Source organism: Lygodium microphyllum, chromosome 12 (genome assembly GCF_053477565.2).
Source record: "Lygodium microphyllum isolate KBCC chromosome 12, Lygodium_microphyllum_v1.1.10, whole genome shotgun sequence".
Taxonomy (NCBI): domain Eukaryota; kingdom Viridiplantae; phylum Streptophyta; class Polypodiopsida; order Schizaeales; family Lygodiaceae; genus Lygodium; species Lygodium microphyllum.
The window spans coordinates 41,370,915-41,393,594 of record NC_141146.1 but is presented as its reverse complement, the minus strand read 5'-3'; the positions used below and the strand labels follow the sequence as shown (position 1 = coordinate 41,393,594).

The 22,680-nt window shown below is 39.4% G+C and overlaps 1 protein-coding gene across 1 annotated transcript; it reads left to right on the top strand.

Annotated features, from left to right (window-relative positions):
• The first annotated feature begins 4,079 nt into the window (after window positions 1-4,079).
• On the top strand, window positions 4,080-6,715 carry LOC148027671 (uncharacterized). The gene has a single exon (XM_087689362.1). It carries the CDS (start codon window positions 5,166-5,168, stop codon window positions 5,829-5,831), a length of 666 nt encoding a protein of 221 aa, XP_087545488.1. The 5' UTR covers window positions 4,080-5,165; the 3' UTR covers window positions 5,832-6,715.
• The last annotated feature ends 15,965 nt before the right edge of the window (window positions 6,716-22,680 follow it).

The following is a 22,680-nucleotide window of genomic DNA, read 5'->3' as shown; positions in this document are numbered from 1 at the left end:
TTTTATGAAGTTAAATATATGATTGCCAAAGCCCAACAATCATACACAAAAATGGCCAACAAGGAAAAAAAAGCTATGAGTTTCAAAGTTGATGATTATGTTTGGTTACGAATTGAAAAGCGAAGATTACAAAGTGTTGACAAACACCCTATTGTAAAGTTAGCACCTAGATTTTATGGACCTTTCAAGATCATTCACAAAATCAATGAAAATGCATTTAAACTAGAATTACCACAACATTGGAAAATCCACAACACTTTTCATATTAGTTTATTATGACCTTTTAGAGGACAATTACTTGTACACCCTATATATGAAAACCCTCATTTACTAGATGAAAAAATTGAAATCCTTGAACTTGAAACTATCTTAGATACTGACTTTATGACCACTAGAATAGGCCGTAGATATTCTAGATATTTGGTTAAGTTTAAAAATCATCCTATTGAAGAGGCCCAATGGATGCACGGTCGAGACCTAAGTGCTTACACTTCATTGCTGGCTCCACATTGAGCTAATAGCAATTGAGGACAATTGCTATCCACCTCGGGGATATGATGCCAGGAGATATATTCCACGGTGGATTCTGTGAGGTTTTGTGGTGGATTCCGTAAAATTTTATTTGTTGCTGAGGCTCATACACAAGGTGGATTCCTTGTGCAAAAAGTCGATGGGGACGCCAATTCTTTTCGGGCGTCTTGTTAATTTAATGTGCAAGTGGGTGATTCCATAGTGGGTGATTCTGTAAAATACATATTTAAATTAATAGACGTTTATGAGTTTAGAGTGTGCACTCGTAATAAATTAAGGTTAGGATTGAATTCTAACCAATTTATTTATTTTGTAGCTGAAGACTGCTAGGTATTCACTTTTGTCGGTTTAATTTTATTATTTTCTAATAATTGTGAATGTAAAGAGCAGGCAACAGTGGCATTGGGAAGCACTGGGCGATTCAAATTATTATCATTTTTTATGGGTGTGCATCTTAGGCATGGCGCTAATATTTATTTTGACACACTTATTTATTGAAGCGCTTGACATTTATTTATTATTTTGTATGCACATGGACGCACGATTTAAATAATTATATTGGACATTGTATATGGGTACCGCCCGATTCCTTGGGCGTCCAATAGCTTTAATTCTTTAGTGGGACAAAAGCAAACACAAAACCTAAAGTGTGCTAATTGTAAATTGGGGTTTTTTAAAGCTTGGAGATCAATAATATATCAAATACATGCTTTGTGGAGCGCTTACATAAGGCATGGGGGGAGATTGTACCCAATTAGTCTTTTGCTTCATGTCGTGCAAGCTTTCTCTCTTGTTTTTTGTTCGAAAGTAGAGTTCTTTTGTTCTTGGGGTCCTTCCGACACTCACTACGCGCACATACAGCATCCGATCTGTGCACCACTCTCTTCCTCGCAGCCTCTCAAGATAACTCCTCTTTCACACACACTCTCTCTCAATCACACACACACACACACACATTCTCTCTCTCTCTCTCTCTCTCTCTCTCTCTCTCTCTCTCTCTTTCTCTCTCTCTCTCTCTCTCAAGTTCCTTCTTGCAATCTCTTAGAGGGGTATCCTCTCGAGGGGGGAGGGTCACTTATTAATTGACTAACTAACTTTTGAACTAACCAACTAATTTTTAATTACCTGGAGACATTACACTAGCTAATTGGTGTATGGATAGATACTCCTCTTAAGTTGACATTAGCTCCCACCAAGGTGAATGATACCTTATGAGAGCATATAGTGTGGAAAGGAAAGTGAACACAATGTAAATAGAGAAGAAGGAAACTAAAAGAAATGTACATGAGAGAAGGAACAAACAAACAAAAGGTTGCAATAGTCGGCCCCAACATGTAGCTCTCGGAGCATTAGTATGAGTACCAAACAAAGGCAAAGAGATGAGACAAGAATGAGGAGGGTTGACTGAATAATGGGGGATGAATGGATTGAGGGAAGCAAACTATATATAAAAAAGAAAATTGAGGTCAAGATTAGTATACAAACTAGCTAGGCTCGATATGTGGGCAGCAAGGTTAACTTGCCCAAATGACCTAAATGACTCCCATGACAAAAATGAAATGCACTAGTATCATCTCCACCTAGACTATCCAAAACACATGAAATGACAAGCAAACTCAATATCTAAGCTCCAAGTGCCGTTGTCTTAACTAGGACTAAGGCTCACTAGTAAAAGATAATCAAACATGGAATACATGACTGCTAACAAAATGAGGTGTGCCATCTTTCTGAAGCAGAATGGAACTAAAACCTTGTGAGGGAGGTGAGTATTGATAGAAATCATTGTTATTAATGACCACAATTTGGTCTAATAGGAAGGGGACAAAGTAAGTCCTTTGTAATACAACTTATTAACTTCTTTAAAATATTGAAGAGCATTGCCTCTCCCTTGTTGTAACTATCATATGATATTTTGGCCAAAATTGTATCTAAAAGGATACTTTATTTGCTTTAATACGAAAAGCAATGTCCTTATGGGCTTTATTTGGCCACTACACGTAGATTGAGTTCTTGAGGCTTTAGGGTTACAAAATCTTGTCTCTTTCTTTCCTAGCCTTGATGATGGAGTTCCAATGCACTGCACCTTGATCTCTCTTTTATTGGAAAAATTTTCGACAATATGCATAGGTCCTCCATAATAGTACATCGTTGATTGGCTCGTGGTCGACATAGTTCTTATTGTGGTAGAAGTGGTTTAAATCATGTTGTGGAATTCGCGCGGGCTTAATGCCAAATACACATCTTGGGTCTCAAAGCAAGAGATAGTTGTTGTCAAGTTTCTTATTAGGGTTGCTCCACGCCACTTTTCTTGCATCTGTTCAAATAATTTACTATCACACTCTATTGGTTGAGAAATGAATTCACTCAACGTATGAATCTTAGCAGACATAATATATGTGATACCACCTCTCATGTCCCCCAAACCCCTTTGCTCTGCGCCACTGCCCCTCCTCCCCCCAAATGAAATTTGAGCCTCGTGTTAGGTTAAGTCGCAAGTGAGTAGCCAGAGCCTGAAGGCATACATGAATGTTGAGCATGATACTGTTGATAGATTCTCGAGCTTGGTCTTAGCCAATTTTGCCCTATTTGCTTTTCCAAAGGTTGCACATCTCTGGAACAAAGGCTTCAAAGTAGTAGAGTAGTGGCGAGTGCCTCTCAAGTAAGGATGCAGACCAATAGATGGTCATATTTGTGGGGAATGTGGCAACAAGACCAACTTGAAAGATATTGGGATAGCACTATCGGTGCATATCAATGAATAATCCCACTTGTTTTAGAAACCCTTTGAGCTTTTATGTGGTCCTATAGAGTTTATTTGTTAGGTTAGTTATTGATTTCTCCTTGTGTCCAAGAAGGGTTAATGAACATCACTACCTAGATTTGACCTAAGCTAGCCTCACAAAGTTCTTAGGCTTACCTCACAAGACATGTTCGCAACATCACTTCCCGGGTGAATGTTGCAAAAAAAGCGTTCACTGAGGAGGGGGGCTTTTTGAGAGCAATATGTGGATTGTAGTTTCTCAGTGGCTTACACATTCCTCACAAATGACGTGTTCAAACGATCACACTTGATTGCTTCCTAGTAGGATTTATTAGCATGTGTGTAGGAAAATACTAGTCAAGTGTTGGATGTGTCTTGATTGTTGTGTCGAGTAGTCCATTGGCCTAAGCTCTAGATGAGAAGCTCGGGTGCTCTACCACCTACTTCCCTTCGCTTGAAATTGGAGCAAGGAAGAAGTTGTGTGATGGAGAAAGACAGTAAACCGAGTGGTATGATAGTTTCTTAGTGGTCTGCATATTCCTCACAAAATGACATGTTCAAACGATCGCAGTTGATTGCTCCCTAGTAGGATTTGTTGGCATGTGTGTAGGAAAATACTAGTTAGGTGTTGGATGTGTCTTGATTGTTGCGTCAAGTGTAGCAGCCTTAGCTCTAGATGAGAAACTGGGGTGCTCTACCACCTACTTCCCTTCGCTTGAAATTGGAGCAAGGAAGAAGATCTGACAAGAGGAAGAGTTTTTTCGGGCCCGAATAAGTAAACGGAGTGGTACGGCGAAAGGCCCTGACGGTCGAGCTTCAAAAGTTTATGGGTGGAGGTTTCTCTTACATGTTCAATTGGGAGGTTGTTCTCTTGTGAGCTGACTTGACTCGGACATGGCATTGCAGAATTGCTCTCTTCAAATCTCCAAGCGTAGGGAGGGACGGTACTGACTTCTGACTTGGATTGGTCCTCTCGGGATGTACAAGTGTAGGCTCGATGACATGTTCCAATGGGTCAGACACTGCAACACAGGCACAGCCCTGTCTCGCTAGTCACAAAATGAAACGAAGGAATGTGTGTGCACAAAGGCCTGAAGCTAAGCTTGCCCACAAGCAAGCCCTACACCATATCCCCATTTCACCCGACACCTCTCCTTGCAAGGGAGACCCAGTCTAGACCAAACGAACCTAAGCTTCGGCTCCAAACCCTTGGATTGCCTTCATCTGACACAGAGATGTTGCATCTGGATGGTGTGGTTGGAGACACTGGCACCATCCTTTTCCTGCGTTCGCGACAGTGCAATCACACTTCTGCACCCTTGGTAAGGGTAAGGGCCCTGCAATTCTAGGTGGTTTTCATGAGTTCAGTTCACCCTTGCAGACAAATCGCCGGGGATGAAAGCCACCCAGTTCCATGTGAGAGAAGCGAGAGCTTGTTACTGTGACGCCGGACTGACTGCTGGAGGCTGGAGCTTTGCGATATTCGCGGCAGGCTGATCCCTGTCATTGTAGCTGTGGGCTCTAGCTCTGGTAAAGCTAGCTTGTTTTGATGGCCAGGCCACATTGGCTGCTTTTGCAACAGCAAACAAGATGTGCTGTTGCATTGAAGAGCTGTACACTTCCTGTCTGTTAAAGTTTGGCTCATGTTTTGACACTCTATCTGTCAGTCATTAGCTGCATGTGGTTTGCTCCCGACCTATATTTCAGACGATGCGTCAGCTTCTTCTTTATAGACTCCTCACAGCTTCCCAGCACAGTAGTTGGGAGCTCTTCATAAGACCACACGGTCTATCTATTGATCTATCCATCACAACACCAGCCAGACAGACTCTCAAGTCCATCAGAGCTTACTGCATATCTCAGATCATAAGCCATGGGCAACTGTATGTACATTGGCCACAAAAACATCCCTGCCTTTAAGAGAGCCTCTCCTGATCATTGCTGCATCAAGGTGCTGCACTCATGTGATGGCCGAATCTCCGAGTTCTACGAGCAATCGCTAAAGGCAGCCGAGCTGATGCTGGAATTCCCCAACCAGTTCTTGGTGGAGCTCGAGAAGGGGAACCATCGGCCTTCACCGATCTCGGCAGACACAGACTTGAAGCCCTGCCACGCTTACCTTCTCCTGCCCATGCACAGGATGAGCAGCAGCACCAGGATATCACAGGAGCAGATGGCCTGCTTCATCTCTGCCCTGTCCCACAAAACAGATGAAGCTTCTCCAGCCCCAAGTAGTGCCAAAAAGAGCAGCAAAGGCCGCAAGCCTTCATGGTACGGACAGAGCAGGGTAACTCCACTGGTGGAGGATGTAGATGATGGTGATGATGATGCCTTTAGAAGAGAACCAAGCAGTGAGAGATCAGAGACCAGCTCTCTCAGCATTATTCAGAAGAGCTACTCGTCCGGCCCTGTGGTACCTCAGGAGCTGCGGGATGCCATGCTTTCTGCTGCTGCATCATCGTCAGGAGCAGGCAACAAGAATCACCTGATACGGAGATCAAGGTCGTGGATGCCCAAGCTAGAGACCATCAGCGAGTGAGACGGCGTCCTTCTACCACTCATAATTGCGTGTGTCTCTCTCTCATCTCTCAGGGAATTCGTTCGCCAGAGCAGGTCTCCTTTCTCCTTTTCTTATGACGGGCAGCTGCCGACGGAGCAGAGATCAGATCAAAGATAGGCTTGGAAGGTGCGTGCCATGCCGCAGAAACGGAAGCAGTCACTCACTTGGGAATGAATCTTCATCTTCCTTCGCTGAGAAGAACCGCATGCCCAATCTTCCTTCGCACAAGAATCGCATGCCCCATCAGAAGAAGGACCAGCTCAGCTCGTCTCCCCATGGCTGCCTACGAAGCAGCAGCAGAGCCAGGCTTATCAGCTTTCTTACATCTAACATCCCAAGCCTTTGGGCCCTTGAACATTCATTCTTCACAGCTTTCTTCTTCACAGCATTGGGCTTAACAATGCCAGCCTGGAGGATCTAGGCGCTGTGTTAGCACATCCTACCCAAGAAGGATGAACACAAGCAATTGTAGACAGCACATTTTTGTCCATTGTCCTCCTCCTGCCCATCTTGCTATCAAGGGCCCCCTTCCTATACAGCGCGCATGTTCACAACTTGGAACATGGCCAAACACGAGAACTACATAGAACGATGGAATCTCATTTTTGCCCTTACGCCTTGCTAAGGCCCCTTGACGCACCCCCGACCACCCCTCCAAGCTTCACAAGATTGAGTCCCCCAAGCATGCCCATCACCTGCTTACTTGCTCGCATTCAAACTAAGCAAACATGTCCTCTATTTTTGTAAGGTGTGTGATGTAGCATGCCCTCTATTCAGGCCAAGCCCACAATCAACATCTCCATGCTTTGTGTATAACCTAGGAATGACAAGGAAAGTTTCCTAATAGGAGACATTTTGCATACGAAGTCTAATGTTGTGCTCTCTTTGCCAATTGTTTTCATGTGGCTCACTCGCACGCACACACACACACACACTCTCTCTCTCTCTCTCTCTCTCACTCTCATGTTTGTGACTACAATGACATGTTAACTTTTGCAAACCAATCAACCATCTCTTTTCAAGTACATTGTCATTAGGGCTAGAAATGCTTCAAAAAAATCACTTGTGTGACAAACCATCCTTCAAGCATAATTTTGAAAGCCATGATACGTCCCTTCTAGTGATGTTTTATATCCTCTTGTTTTCTAATTTTCACCTTCTAAGAGCCCTTACAAGAGGCCAGCATGGTAACCCAATCATTCATACTAAAGGTTTTCAGCTCCGAGTTTCTATTAGCTCCCTGACTATAAATAGTACAAGAGTTTACTAAACAAGAAGGGCGCCTTGTGGATGCCATGCACTGAATGAATTTGTAGAGAAAGAAGCTCAACGAGAAATGTGAATGAACTTAAAAAGAATACTAAGAAGACTAATGAAAATATATTGGGTGCCAAAAAAGAATATTGAAAGCTCTTAACTTTCAAAACAGTTATTATTAACTTCGTAGCATCTTTATTATGTCCTTTCTCATATTTTATAAGTAAATAAGGACTTTCGAACTACCAAACATGTCAGACTTTGGAGATTTTGGCTACAAAGGAGGAGAGAATCACAAAATGGCTCTACTATCTCTAACAAACAGAAGACAAGAATATTGTATTCTTGCACACATCGCAAACTCTCTTTGGTCCTTTTCTAATTAATCTCGTGATTAACAAAATTGTAATTTTTTAAGCATTTTTGGCCCTAATGGTTCTTTCGTCATCAAGAAGATCCAATGGGAAGTTGCCTAAGATGCAAATTTCAAGAGTGTGCACTTGTGTTCTACACCATGGTTAGAAGCATATTCACAGTTGGAAGGATGTTTATTTCAAATCAAAGGTGGAGGAAGCTTTCTCAACTATATCAGATTGCACGCATGGTTGGTAAGGACTATATGAGATGCAAGCTAGCCAAAGTTCGTCCAACCTACATTCACCATTGGGTATGCATGTACAAGTGTTCACATGGTCCATCTTCCCCACTACTCATAGCCCTTTGTGGGCAATAAAATGTGTTAGAAGAGAAAATCACACACTAGAATAATGAAAGACACAAGATCAATAAAAGAGACAATGCGGAAGATGTAACCAAGAATAGGAATCCGCTATGTCAAGAGTATAGTGGTTGAACTTCATCTCATACGCTCCACAATCTCCCTCTCTCCACCCCAAGAATCTACAAGTGTAATATAGAATATAGCCATACTCCCTCCTTTTATAGATAAAAATAAAGGAGTTGTCCTACCATAAAATGGGTCAGCCAATTAATAAAAAGATAATGCCCATAAATTAGGCTATGCACACTTGTAAACCTATGATATGACCACTTCTAATACCCCCCCTCAAATCATAGGTGAACAACCAATGAATAAGAATACCTAGGATGCACCATGGACATTGCAGTAGTTGCACTCCGCTGGATGCGCCTCGGTAACAAAGCACCCTAAAGAAGAAGTCCAAATGCCATAATCCCTCTCTAAAAGTAAAGTAGTTTATCTAGCCACCATGTACTTCCTTTAATCACACAAGCTGCCTAGCTCATCGTGACACCAGGATTCCTCCACTGTAGCATATGCATGCCCTTCACCACCCTTCATGTGACACCACATGAACACATCTTGTCATTTGTCCCATCATAAACTTGACAGTAGACAGACCAATCCAAAGTTTCGATTGCCAAAATATGTGAACTTTATGACAACTTCAAAACTAGAATATGTGAGCTCGATGACTCCACCAATAATGAAAGAGCATTAATATGCCCTCTCTCCACCCTCACACATGCCCCTTCTAGCTAGGAGAATGTGAGGGCATGTAGCATCATTAGAAGATTGCTTCATGGGTCACCTTGGTCGAAGTGGCCTTCAATGATTTAGACTCAGAGTTTGAAGGTGGAATCTTTGTCTTCTTTCCCTTCTCTTTGGACTTCATAGCCTTCTTCAAAAAATACTTAGAGAGATGGCCCCGATTCCCACAAGAATAGTAGTGGGCATGCTTTTTCTTAGTCTTCAAGGATACTGCCAATGCTCTCCTAATATCATCACCATATATCATAATCTTTGCCTGTGTCTATAACAAAGGCTCCTCATTAAGAAAATGAGACATGAGATCATCAAAATCAAGATCCGGAGTGGAAACCTGGACTCTCAAATCTTGAGCTACCATATCGAACTCCAGAGGGAGCTTAGTAAGAACCAATGCAGAAAACTAAGAGAATGTAAGAGCTACCCCCAAGATGAGAAAGTAATCATGAATAATCTTGGACCTCATTAGAAATGTCTACATGGAGTCTCTAGAATTAAACTTGATGCTATACAATTGTTCTTGAAGTGAAATAGTCATCATGGAAGATTTTCACTCATAAAGCTCATGTAGCTTATCCAAACTTGAGCTGAGGTCTCCAAGATTTGAATGGTAGGAGAGACTATCGAGTGGAGCCAACATACCAAAGTAGTAAAGGTCTCGGCATCCTTGCCTTCCATTCAAAAAGCTCATCTTGAAAATCTTCATCATCCTTCTTTGTCCACTTGGAGAGAGTCAATGGTGGATGCTCTAGCTTGGGCTCGAAACCTACAATAACCTACAGTACATCTTTCTACACAAACCAAGCCTTCATATATAGATTACAATGAGCATAAATAGAGCCTTACAAGTGTCCCATGAATCTTCCATACCCATAAGCAAGTAAGCATAGAAGCTCAAAGAAACTAACCAATTATCTTCTTTTTCTTAAGATTTTTAAGCCTTAGCTCCAAGTTAACCCCTTTCACACTTGTTTCTAGTCAGATTGGTTTCTTTAAACACTTGTTCACACTAGCTCCTTCCATTCAATCTAGCTTTTTCCCTTTTTTATGTGCATACTCATATAATTTATTTAGAATCACCTGCAAAAAGGGTTGTATTCACACTCGAAAAAAATTTGAAAATCACAAATTGTAAAACCATAAGGTAGTTGTTTCTATGCGAGTTTTTCCCGCTTATTACACTCAAATCCATTGTAATCTCATGTACCACTTGTAATCGAAGTTAAAGCACTACCATGCGAGTTATCGATAAGACCTCTGCATTCCTAAAAAAATTTCAAATAGAAGAAATATACAAATTTCATGGTGATGGCTTTCATACTTGAAGGATGAAAACTATGCATCACCTCATGTGTCAAGTTTTTTTGGAGTTGTTCTAAGACACTGAATATGCTAATGATCCACAATGGAAAAGAAAAAATAATAACATGGGGCCTTTCAGATAACATGCCTTTTGAGCAATCACTGTTATACGTAGGTAGGCTTGTGCTATTGCTTCCTCATCCTGATCCTCAATTCAAGTGATACTTACAACTCTCATATTCATTGGTGGTTCTATCATTGGAAGTTCATGGAGTGGATGTGACAAAGGGTAATACCTTTTTTATGCACCCTTCCATTGAAAAAGCCTATGCTCTCCCTCTCTAAGGTTTTGAGTTCTACAATGTTTGTTCTACTGATGTTGGGAACCTTGAAAGGTTCCAATCCCCTAAATTTTATCATCTTCTTGTGTCCCTTATATGCCATAAAGTTGCCATGAGCTTGTTGTCCCAATCACTCCATGAAGCAAAGACTACTTTTGTTAGGACATTCACAAAGATCTTGTTCATGGATTCAGCTTGACCATTAGCTTTATTATAACATGGTAAGGATTTTCTATGGATTATTATGAAGGTGGATAACAAGTCACCGACCACTTCATTGATGAAGTGTGTGCCTTAGCCACTGACCAAGTGATGCCAGGAGGCATATTCCACGGTGGATTCCGTGAGGTTTTACGGTGGATTCCGTAAACTTAGATGACCGGAGCTCATACACAAAGAGGATTCTTTGTGCGAGAAGTTGATGGGGACGCCTATCCTTTTCGGGCGTTTCATTAATTTAGTGTGTACATGGGTGATTCCATAGCGGGTGATTCCGCAAAATGCATATTAAATTAATAAACGTTTATGAGTTTAGAGTGTGCACTCGTAATAAATTAAGGTTATGATTTATTTCTAACCAGTTGATTTATTTATGTAGCTGAAGACTGCTAGGTATTCACTTTTGTCGGTTTAATTGTGTTATTTTACTAACAATTGTGAATGCTTCAGTTGATGTGTAGAGATAGCAGCAGTGGCGGAGGAAAGCATTGGAGTCTAGCGGGTTTTCGACTCTTGGACTAGATTTTGATAGGCGCCACGCCTATATTTTGTTATGTCTATTGAGACATCGATTATTTATTATTATTTTGTATGCGCTTATGCGCCTGGATATGTTATTTCTATTTGGACATTGAGATTGGGCGTGCCAGACACTATGGGCACCGTCCATTAGCTTTATTTTACTATTTTTGTAGAAAGCAAACTCAAAAGCTAAAAGCTTGTCATATTTTTGTAATTGGGCTATTATTGAGCATGAAGATTGGAAATATACATAAAATACATGCTTTGTGAAGTGCTCACACAAGGCATGGGGGAGATTGAACCCAATTTGTCTCTTGCCTCTTGTCGTGCTTGCTTTTACATGGGTTTTTGTGCTAAAAAGTAGAGTACTTTGTTCTTGGGGACCTTCCAGGATTCACCACGTGAGCTATCTGCGACCGATCTGCGCACCACCAAGTCTATGGGAGAACAGAACCATGAGATTACCTACTCCCAAAGGAACTTGGACGTGGTCCTAAAATCATTTTTGTGACTTGTTCGAGCTTCCACCCACTTGGTGAGATAGTCTGTGGTGACAAAGATGTACTTGGCTTGTGAGTATTGTGCCGCAGAGTTGATTGGACCAATGAGGTCAATTTTCCATTTCTCAATTGGTTGACATGCAATCACTAGGGTCAACTCCATTTTGTTCTTATGAATAGAAACTTTAGTCCATTGACACTCATCACAGTGGTTCACAAACTTAGACACATTGTGGAATAGTGTAGGTTACCACAATTGAGACTGGAGCACCTTGCATGCTATGGTGTCTCCATTAAAATGTCCTCTAGCAATCCCACCATATGATTCCGTGAGCACATTGTGTATTTTGTGTTTGTAGACACATCTTATTAAAAGTCTATCTTGTCCTAGCTGATATAATTGACTGACAATCAATTGATAGAGTTGGATCTTCAAAACTATTTTCTTTAACCTAGCTTTTTCTATGGGTCGTTCAAGCAATCCATTCTCTAGGATGTGGACTATATCATCTGCCCAATATGGTGTGAGGTCTACTCTAAATAAGTATTGTCCGCTGGACATTCTAAAAATATGTGTATCTGGTAGATCATCAAGGATGCCCTATCTAGCCACTTCACATGTGGGTATACATGACATATGATCTACTATATAGTGTTGTTTGCCTTTGAATATTATCATAGAGAAGCCAAATTCCAAAAGAAAAAGTAACCATCGAGCAACACATCTTGTTGCACATGATTTGTTTACAAGATAAAGCAATGCTAGATGACCCACGAAGAAGGTAAAGAGAATCGCTAGAAGACAATATCTAAACTTTTTTATAGCAAACACCATGGATAACCCTTCCCTCTCTATCATTTTCATATTATTGAATTGTCTACTAGCAAAGCTTACTGGGTAATCAAGGTTATGCTCACTAGGTTGGCACAACACTGCCCCCATGGCAAACTTTGATGCATCTATGTGCACATGGAAGGTAATGGACTAATCTAGGTCTCTTAAGGTAGAGGCTGAAGTTAGATCTTGTTTAAGCCTTTCATAGGCTTACTGATCCATTCGAATATTATCAATAGCTTGTACAACAGTCTAGAAATCAATGCATAGCAAACCTTTGGTAGTACCCTATGTGGCCTAAGATGCATTGAACTCTCTTCAAGTTGGTCGGAGGGGGAAGGTCTACAATTACCGTGACTTTTGAGATGAGTCTATGGCTATCCCATTCCTCGACACAACGTGCCCTAAAATACAATCATGCTTCACCCAAAACTTGCACTTTAAGGGGTTCAGTGAGAGAGTATATTACCTACATCATTCAATGACCATTCATAGATTTTCGAAGTGCTCTTCTTAGTTGGTGTGGATAGACAAGTCATTGATGAATATCTCCAACCATTTTTTGAGCATGTCCTTGAAGATGGCACACATGAGGCACTAGAAGGTAGCAAGGGAATTTCTTAGCTCGAATGGTATCACTATGTAGGCAAACATCCCCATTTTGTCACGAATATCATCTTGTGCATGTTGTCCAATTGGACTTGCACTCGGTTATAGCTTGAGAAGCCATCTAGAAAATTGTAGGCTTCCTTTCCTACCACTCTCTTTAGCATATACTGAGTATATAGTAATGGGTAGTTGTCTCTCTTTGTAGCTACATTGACCTATAATTCACACACAATCGAATCTTTCCATTCTTTTTTGTGACTATCACTATGGGTGATATCTAGTCCATGTGCTCTATCTCGTAAATGAATCCTACATTTAGTAGCTTATCAATCTCTTCCTTCACTGCATAGACATGCTTAGGATTTATTATGTACATTCATTGCTTAACTAGTATTGTTGCATCAAGGATCATGGGAATATTATGAGTCATGATACTCACATCTATTCCTTTCAGCTTGTCTAAGGACCATGCAAATACGTTGGAGAATTCCCTTAAGAGATTTGTGAGATTATTATCTTCCTCCTTAGTTAGGTTGTTTGCTATGTACACAGTTCAAGGCTTGTCCCCTTCCCTTGCCAAGTTGACTTCCTTAGCTTTGGCTGACCTTTTTATGGGTTCAATTTTCTTACCCTTTCCTCTTGGCTCCTACTAACACAACTATTCGATCACCCTTCTTGAACTTCATGAAGTGTTTTGGTAAAACCAAAGGTTTCATCAGTTAGCTTCTAAATACTTTGATTGTTTTATTCTCTCTTCCTTTAGCCTCTTATGCCTTAGGTGGAGTAGGAGATCCCCCTTGTTGGTACATTTGGTCCTAGGTGGTTGAGGCATTTTGGGGTCACTATTAGAGCTTACCTTTGACTCAGAGTTGTACACACAATACTCACTAGAAGAGGTTGTATCCCTTGGTGATCATAGCTATGAGGCTCACTCCACTCCAGATAATGATGTGGTGCCATGCTGGACTAATCCCACTTGCTCATAATCTACTACCTCTATGTATTCTAGCATAGTTCAGTTGCAATCTATCTTGGAAACTCTTTTGTTAAATTTAAAAGCATTGGCCTCTCAAGGCTTAGAGTTTGCTATGATTTTCTCAATTACTCTTCCATCTATGTCATATTCTATGGTCTCTGGTTCCTCTTTGCTTTCCTCACTAATGAGACAACAGTCTTTCTACTCATCATCGAAATCCTCATACTCATACTCTGCATTATTTTCAAGGTTCATCTCCTCAAGTTTTTTCCCACTTGTAATGAGAGCTTAGTTGTAAAGCAAGTTTAAGCCATGCACCTTAGTCCATGGCCACTCCTATGTCTATGTCTCCACGAATTGAATGCATTATGGGAAGGCACTAAGATGCACATAGTCTTACTTATTGCTGCTATAGGAGATACAACACAAAATGGGATAATAGACTCATGAGTAGGAGTTAGTGTACTTAGCCATGGAGTCCTACAAGCTTCGAAAATCCACCGGTAGAAATTGCATGGTTCAATGTCACTCTAGAGAATGGGATGAATGTTGCACCCTTTGGAGTTTTGAATGACTGGCCTTCAAAGATAGTAGGAAATCAATCCTCCGTGAACTTCATAGTCATGAAGTGAGTGGATTATGATATCATGCTAAAAAGACCTTGGATGAGGAATGCCCAAGTGATAGAGGATTGGGGTAATGGCTTGATATTCTTAGGCAATAGATTAAAAGTAGTCCGAGTAGAGATGGACACTTGGAAAACCTCACTAATGGACCTAGATGCCATCTCTGCCATGCCAAAGGGTTTCTCAAAGGCTGAAAACAATTATGAACCTATAATGAAGTACACTCCTTGTCTTGAGGATAAGTGCAACTAGATACATGTGTTGACAACATTGATCTCCCATTCTTGGATGTTGAGGATGAATATAGACAACTTGTAGACTTAGCTAACAAAGCCATAACTTTGAGCCTACCCACATTGTCCCTATGCATGATAGCCAAGAGTTCCATCAACCGACCAACGCCAATCACCTATCATGTCCCAACTAACAAGTTGAAACTCCATAAAATCCTCTAGCACCTATCGTGTGAGCTAGCTAGCAACCCAATTTCAAACCTAAAGCCTCTCAAGGATCTCATGGAGAGCATTAGGTTTGGTATATGTGTCTGAGTGTCATGGTTGCACAAGTCTTGCGGTTCACATCTATTGGTTTGTTCTATCCATTGCTTCAATACTTGCCACAGTGCATGGTTTTGCCTAAGCAATTCTCCCAATGGAAATGTTATAGGATTTGATATAAGTGTGGTGACCAAATTGCCAACCGTCTTTCCCTCCTTTGCTTCATGGGTTTCCTACCAATGCTCTTGGATAATTTGTCTATTCATGGCATCCATGGTTTGCCTATGCAGCTGTGCATGTGGGATATGGTCTCTCCTGCTCTCAAGTACATGGAAGAGACTAGTGGGCTCATGGTTGAGAGTTCATTGATCTCGTCCTCAATGATAGGGTCAGCATCTTGCAAGTGAACTTGTGATTCTTTTATCCATTCATTGACCTTATCCATAGCCTTTAATTACTAGTTGGAATCAAGGTACTCTCCAACCTTAGCAATTCCCTTCTCACTTATCTTACGAGCAGATGTTTATGCTTCTATATCAATAACATGCTTTCCCTTTGTTGAAGTGGTCATTCTCTCTATTTTGAGTGTTATTTTTGCATCATTCCTCTTTCTTCTCCTTCGTCAACTCTTCTTCCCTATAGAGGCTACATCTAGGTTGCTAGGTTCAGGTAATGAAATACCGGCTTACTTCGTTTGGGCTTGTGTCATGACATTTATGGGGATGGGTGTGACATTGTTCTTAAGTGATTCGACACAAAAGAGTTTGAGTGGCATAGATGGCACAGTTGCCAAACTAGTGGAGGATTTTTGCCTAGGGAAATCAATGAATAGGTGTGTGACTCTACATTCACGACACCTTAACTTAGCCTTCTCTCTATTGGCTTCCTCTTTTTTAGGGAAATGGGATGAGATATGCCTTGGATGACCACACATTCAACATGCTACGAGCTCATGGTTGTAATCTTCTCCTAGGCCTCTACCTCTCCCTCTACCTTAAGCCATTATCAGCATAGGCTTAAAATCCATCAATAAGGGTTCACGTATGAGTCTTCATCTAGTGGTTTCTCTACAAAGTGCACTAGAGCATTGTTTGGAGAATGGATCACTATAAGTCCTGGTGGTCTAGGGATACTTTTTGGGTTTATGTCGATCCTTGGAGTGATTGGCTTTGAATTATTAGCTGTGGGTAGAGCCAAAGGGTCTCCCATTCCAAATAAGGCCGCCTAACTCCTGGATAGTATGGCTGAGCATAGGGTTGCTAGTATGCAATCCTCTTGGCAATCGATAGTGCATAGCATCATGCATGAATCTTCCATAGTTGGCACAAGGTTGGGACCTTAGATCAGGGCACTCAGATGGCAAATGGTTCCCTCCATTATGAACACACCACATGTGAGGTTGCACTAGCCTTTTAATGACTCGTGTAGTTTGATCAATTTTGACTTTAGATCAATGATTGCTTGAGTCTAGTCAATACTCTTTCCCTTATCTTGCTCACTAGAGGGGCTGATCATTTTCCAAGTGTCACAGTTCTCTTGGCATTTCTAAACATGTTGTTCTCTTGTTGCATAACCCTAGAGCTTCTCTCTTTGAGCAAGTCATCCACTCGTATATCCTCCTGAATGACTCTTGCCACCATATCCCTTTGCAAGTTTGCATTGCTTGCTAAGGCCTTATAGAGTTATTCATTGTGGATCCCATTAATGAATACGGTGGATATTGCTCTCTCATTGGGTTGCTCAACTACAAGTATCCTCTTGCAGAGACTTCTCACATGAGTAATGTAGTCTCATTTGTCCTCTTTGTCTTTTTGGCTGACATTAATCATCTTAACAATGAGGTTGGAGTATCTTGGATCTAAGATTCTCTTGATGAAGAGATCCTTTAGATGACTTCCTCCAATAAACATTAGGGAAGACTCGGAGCATACCTGGAGCACACAAATGCGATGATACTAAGGATTATTGTTGTTGCTACGTCTTAGCCTATAGCTCTCTCCCTCACTCTCTCAATCTCACAATGTCCAAATGAGCTCCTCTCTTTCCCCTTTCTCACCTTTTGTTTCTCTCCTTCTTCCCTTACTATCTATTTTTCTTCCTAGGTATTAAAAATATTTTTCATTTCCTTCTATGTTCTCTTGTTTCTTGGTTATTATATAGAGACTTATATTTTCCTTATTTCCCAAATCTTAATGCATCCTACTAATGTAAAACCACATACAAATGATCTAACTAGTGCTCCTAAATCTTCCAATATCTAAATTAACAAACAAGGGAGATTGAACACCCTCTAACTCCCTCGCTTCTTACCAAAACCAAGTGCCGTTTTGGAGACAAAATCCTACTCCATCACTCGATTTAGAGCATGCAAGTACTCAATCTTGAATTTGTTGGTCCTAAAAACTAAGCCAAAATATCATCGCTCTCACGAGCACACCACCAAGACCATGGGATCACTTATTGCTTCAAGCATCTCACGCCAAGAGTTATGGTTATCTCTCATATAACCATGCATAATCACACACACACAAGTGTAGTGCGAATAACCTTGAATTAGAATGAGTTGCCTCCTCCCACACATCCGCTAGTAGGTCCACAATCCAAGATGTACTTTCAAGAAAGATCCATCTCTAAGCTCTGAGCTTTAAGCTCCATAGCCACGCATGTGAGAAAAGAGAAGAGAAGAAGGAGAAGATGAAGACAGGAGAAGAAAAGCTTCTCCATGGTCCCTCACCCTCACACACACACACATCCCTTCTCACACTCCCTCTTTCCATCTTTCATACACAATAATGAAGCAAGAAGCAAGAAACACAAAGAGAGTAAGTTTGACCACACACCAAGAATGAGCTTTTTCATTCACTTTTTGACTTTTATGCATGCTTTATCTCCTTGGGTGGCCATCCCCCTTTTTGGTATGACCTTTGTCCATTCCTCCACTCCTTTTCCTCCTCCTTTTTTATTAGCATGGCATTAATTGGTGCCTCCTATTGTTTTACAACTTGCACGGGAGATAGCCTAACCCTCTTTTACAAACTAAATTACAATGTGCCTTGCACTCTTCTTGTAACAATATTAAGGTGCCCATATTCTTGTGTGCCTCCCTCTTACGTTTAGAATTCCCCCCTATGCTTTGTGTCTTCAAATTTTCCTTACAAGGTCTTTGTCCTCCATCTTCCTCTTGCCTTGGGACTATCTTCTGATTTTGATTATCCAAATTTTTAGTGTTGGTCTTCCGAGGGTCAATAATGATGATGATGGTGATGATGATGAAGATGAGGATGAGGATAATCACTATTACTTTAGGGGTGTGATGTGTAGTGGATCAACCTATGTGTGGTGTCGGGATATTTGTTGTGTATGGTTGAATGGCACCAAGACTCAAGTATGAGCTTGAGCTCAATCCAAGAGATACACAAAACCCAACTTTAGAATATATTCATAGTGTATGAGCTTGAGCTCAATCCTATACAATATTTACATCCACATAAAGATCACAAAGCTAAGGCTATGGCTTAGTGAAAACCCAATTTAATTAAGGCCATATGATTTAGCACTAATCTTGTAGCAAAAAATACATTTTTGTGGCAATTTGGATCCTCTATAAAAAAGTTCATTTTTCATCAAGAAGAAAGATTAAGAAGAAACGCTTTTAGGGAAACGTGATCAACACAAGATACTAGTTGAAAAACAAATACAAAGGGTCAAAATAAGCTAGGAAGTGCATATTTTTATATCCATCTTTAAAATCATTTTCATAGAAAAGAAAAAAAAATTAGTGTGTCTGATCAAAACATTGTGATTACCCTAATCTTTGTTAAATAATTAGAACTAAGACTAGCAAACAATTAAGGATTAACTCTTACTCTCGCTAGAATAAGTAACCCAATCTTATTTACACATGCTTTGGTTCTTTATTTTCATGTATCCCTATATAAAGAATGAAATGTGACTCATTGAAAGATTCTTAAAACCATCCACTCAATGTATGAGATACTATTAGGGTTGTCCAGTAAGATAGTTATTTACTCAATAAGGATGTAGTCTCCAAGAGACTCACTGAAAAGCTCAAAAAGTAAGAAGTACAATAAGGGTCCTCTATATATAGTGGATTTTTTAGGATTTGAAGCTTGTCAAGTTTTCAACATACCCCAATGGCCCCATCAAATGCCCGCCACAATATAAAGAAACCCCTTCTGGTTGACTACCATAGAAAGTTTTACCTAGTTAACATTATTAAAATAAAATTCTAGAGTTAATGACGTGTTATTATTTTGAGAGTGCAAAAATGTAATCATGTCATTGCAATCCCTACTTTCAATCTATGTTTGCTGGTGCTACAGTATTATTATCTTAGGCAAGTAGGATGAAGTCGATTGAAAAATATTGTCAACATCTTCAACTTGCTTGTTAATATATGACTCCAAATTTGGATAGGCTTACAAATTATCCTTTCTCATTGCTATACATCTAGTAGCTACTCAAAACATGGTGCCTTTGTCTCTCTTCTTTGTATAGAAATCCATATGCCAAATAAAATTTTCAATATTAAATGTATTCAAATATATATGAGGTAGCAAAGAAGCTAAGTTTTTGGGAAGATATAAAATTTAGATAAAATGGAAAGAGAATATATTCTATGCTAGATTTCCTTCACAATGGGTTGCCTTCTCTTAATGACTTGGTCAAAGCTGTTGCACTAACCAACTTAAGTCTTCAACTCAAGTGCTATCCTAATAAGCATCATCTACTATTATAGCCATAAAAATTGACCACAAAATATAATAAATTGATGCTTTTAAGCTTCTTTTCATTGCTTGAGATGATGATTAGTCTCAGACTATTGGCCTGACTTATCACTTGTTATGATGAGTGGTTGTAATCTTCCCAATCTACATCAACCAATGTCTCCAACTTGTTTTGAAACATGTCTAGCAATCGTCAGCTTGCATAATCATATCACCTTTACTGCACTATTTCCACCAAGTATGTTGCCACACCAAAAGTGCCAACTACTGCAATGAACATTATCCACTCCACAAAAACCTTCTTGATAATTGATGTTTCCACCTCCTCTTCAATCACAAAAATGTCACTATTATAGAAAATATTATCACCTTCAAACTTCACTTTGCTAGCTTGGGTTCAACATCATAGTTCTAAACCGCTACCTATACTACTACTTTTGACAAATGAAATCTACTATATTTAGCACCTAAAGGGTTGCCAACTATCAGCTTATTACACCTAGGTGAGAGTGGATTTTAAAGCCAAGATTCAAGTATAAAAGAAGCTCGAGAGGCATAAAAGAGACATTTTTGGTGCAAAATGAAATAGTTACGGATCAAGGAATTTGCATTTTCCTAGATGCATCTCGTTATTAGGAATCCAAAGCAAGTGTTCGTTTGCCAATCAGAGCCCATTTGGCCCCCATTTAATGGCCTCAAGGTTTAGCATTATGAAGTAGCTACTAGATCTAGAAGCTAAAAAGCATGTGATGGAGACCAAGCTGATAGATTTTGATGCTAGAAAGCCACCCATCTAGTCAAATCAAGGTTTTGAGGCCATTTGCCCCTCCAAATGTCTCAAAACAACTTCGAGTCAAGTGTAAACATCAAAACTTGAACTAAATAAGTTGTAGGTTAGTTTTAATCCTTAATTGGGGGGCAAAATCCACAAAATGCAAATGAGATGGAGAGGGACATGTTTTTTTCAATGCTCCTTTCTCTATTAAAAAATTGGCATTTTTGTGACTCTCATCATCTCCCTCCTACTCTTGGGCATCAGATACATCATTTTTTTACTCTTCAATGCTCTGTTTCTCATGAAGAATGGTGTAGTAATCAATAAGATCAAAGTTGAATCTTTCTCTCTTCTCTTTTCCTTATTCATATGACTGTTTATGAGAGAGAGGGAGGGCTCATTTGACGAATTGGTGATGGACTACGGTTCGAAAGCATAATGGCACGTAGATAGGGTAATTTGGATACATCAATGACAGCTACAAAATTGCATGAGCAACTCCATTTTATTGAAATATGAGACATACATATGCAAATTTTTGAGTAAGCAAATTTTATTTAATTTTTATGATGAATCATTAGTGCATATGATGGAAAGATGGTTGCAAATGATTGAATGTTTGCTAATGTCTAAAATTCCAAAAATTAATTCATTTTCCTTTTCGTATATTAAAAATAAGAAAATTGTAAAACCCAAAACATGGGATTTAATGTGAAAATAGAATTGTTCTTGGGTTTCAAGGGTCGAATTATGCTTGCATGGCATGAAAATGAATAGGATGATAGATCACACTTCAATAAGACATAAAAAATAGATAAATAAATAATTTATGTTGAAATAAATTAGAGCATTTATGAAAAGTAGTCAAAAGAAGAAGAAAAATTAGAAAAAATGATTTTTACTTATTAAAAATATGAAAATTTAGAAGAATATTTATGAATATGTAATGAAGGTGAAGAATGAGGGTTTCCCTCAGTTTTCCTTTATTTATATATTAAAGTGCGTATTTAAGAGATTTTTCTATAGAAAATAATCACAAAATCTCCCTATATTTGCATAATCAATCTAAATCTAAATGATAGGGGGTGTGGAGCTAGAATGAAAAGATGTTTGATTAAGTTGATAATTTCTTTGTATATCTTAGCATATAAGAGGTGGTTCGTATAAGATTTAAGATGTTCAATATCACACATTAGCCCAATGCTATTCCTTAACAATGCAACACAACATGATTAGAAAAAAATCATGAAAATATTATTTGACATGCTCCTCACATTGACCAGTTTTTAATTAAGTTGTTTGAGCATGGAGTGCCATACACTTTGTATATGTAAGTTAAATATGGTATCAGAAGATAAAATCTTGGATGCATGGCAATTGTATATGTAGGTGATGACCAATGTTGATTGAGAGTGTAAGATTCCTCTTTGTTGTCGAGTAATTTGATATTTTGGGGAAAATCAAACCCTCGGGGTGGGATAGCAATTGACCACAAGTGCTATGCTAGATGTGTAGATAGACAAAAAAGAGCACAGGGTATAAGCTGACAACCAAAATCTAGTCAATCCTAGAGAGAATGTCAATTTGATGACAATATAAGTTCACTCAATACTAATAGTTTCCCCCACCAATATAAGAAAAGTACATTAAATTGTTAGATTTAAAATTAGATAGGAAATTTCTTACAAATGTGAAAATACAATAGTTGAGAGAACTTAATAGGGGTCGGCTACACAAGTGGTTATACATATTGAAAACACACATTTGAAGGATAAAAAAGGGGTCCAAATTATGATAATAATTTTTTCTAGGGGAAATGACAATGATTCTTTTGTAAGTAAGACATGGAGAGTACATAATGATTTTTTAAAAGGGTCTAGTAACAATGATAAAGAAGTGAACACATAATATAAATATGTACTTTTGACAAAAACTATGAATATAGGCTAAAGAAACTTCAAATCAAATGCATTATTTCCAAAACTAGGTTAGAGTGAACATTCAAATCTAAATTAGTAAAGTGTACAGAACAAGGAGAATGCTTAACAAATATTTAAAAATTATAGAGTAAAAGAGAATATTTTGCATCATGT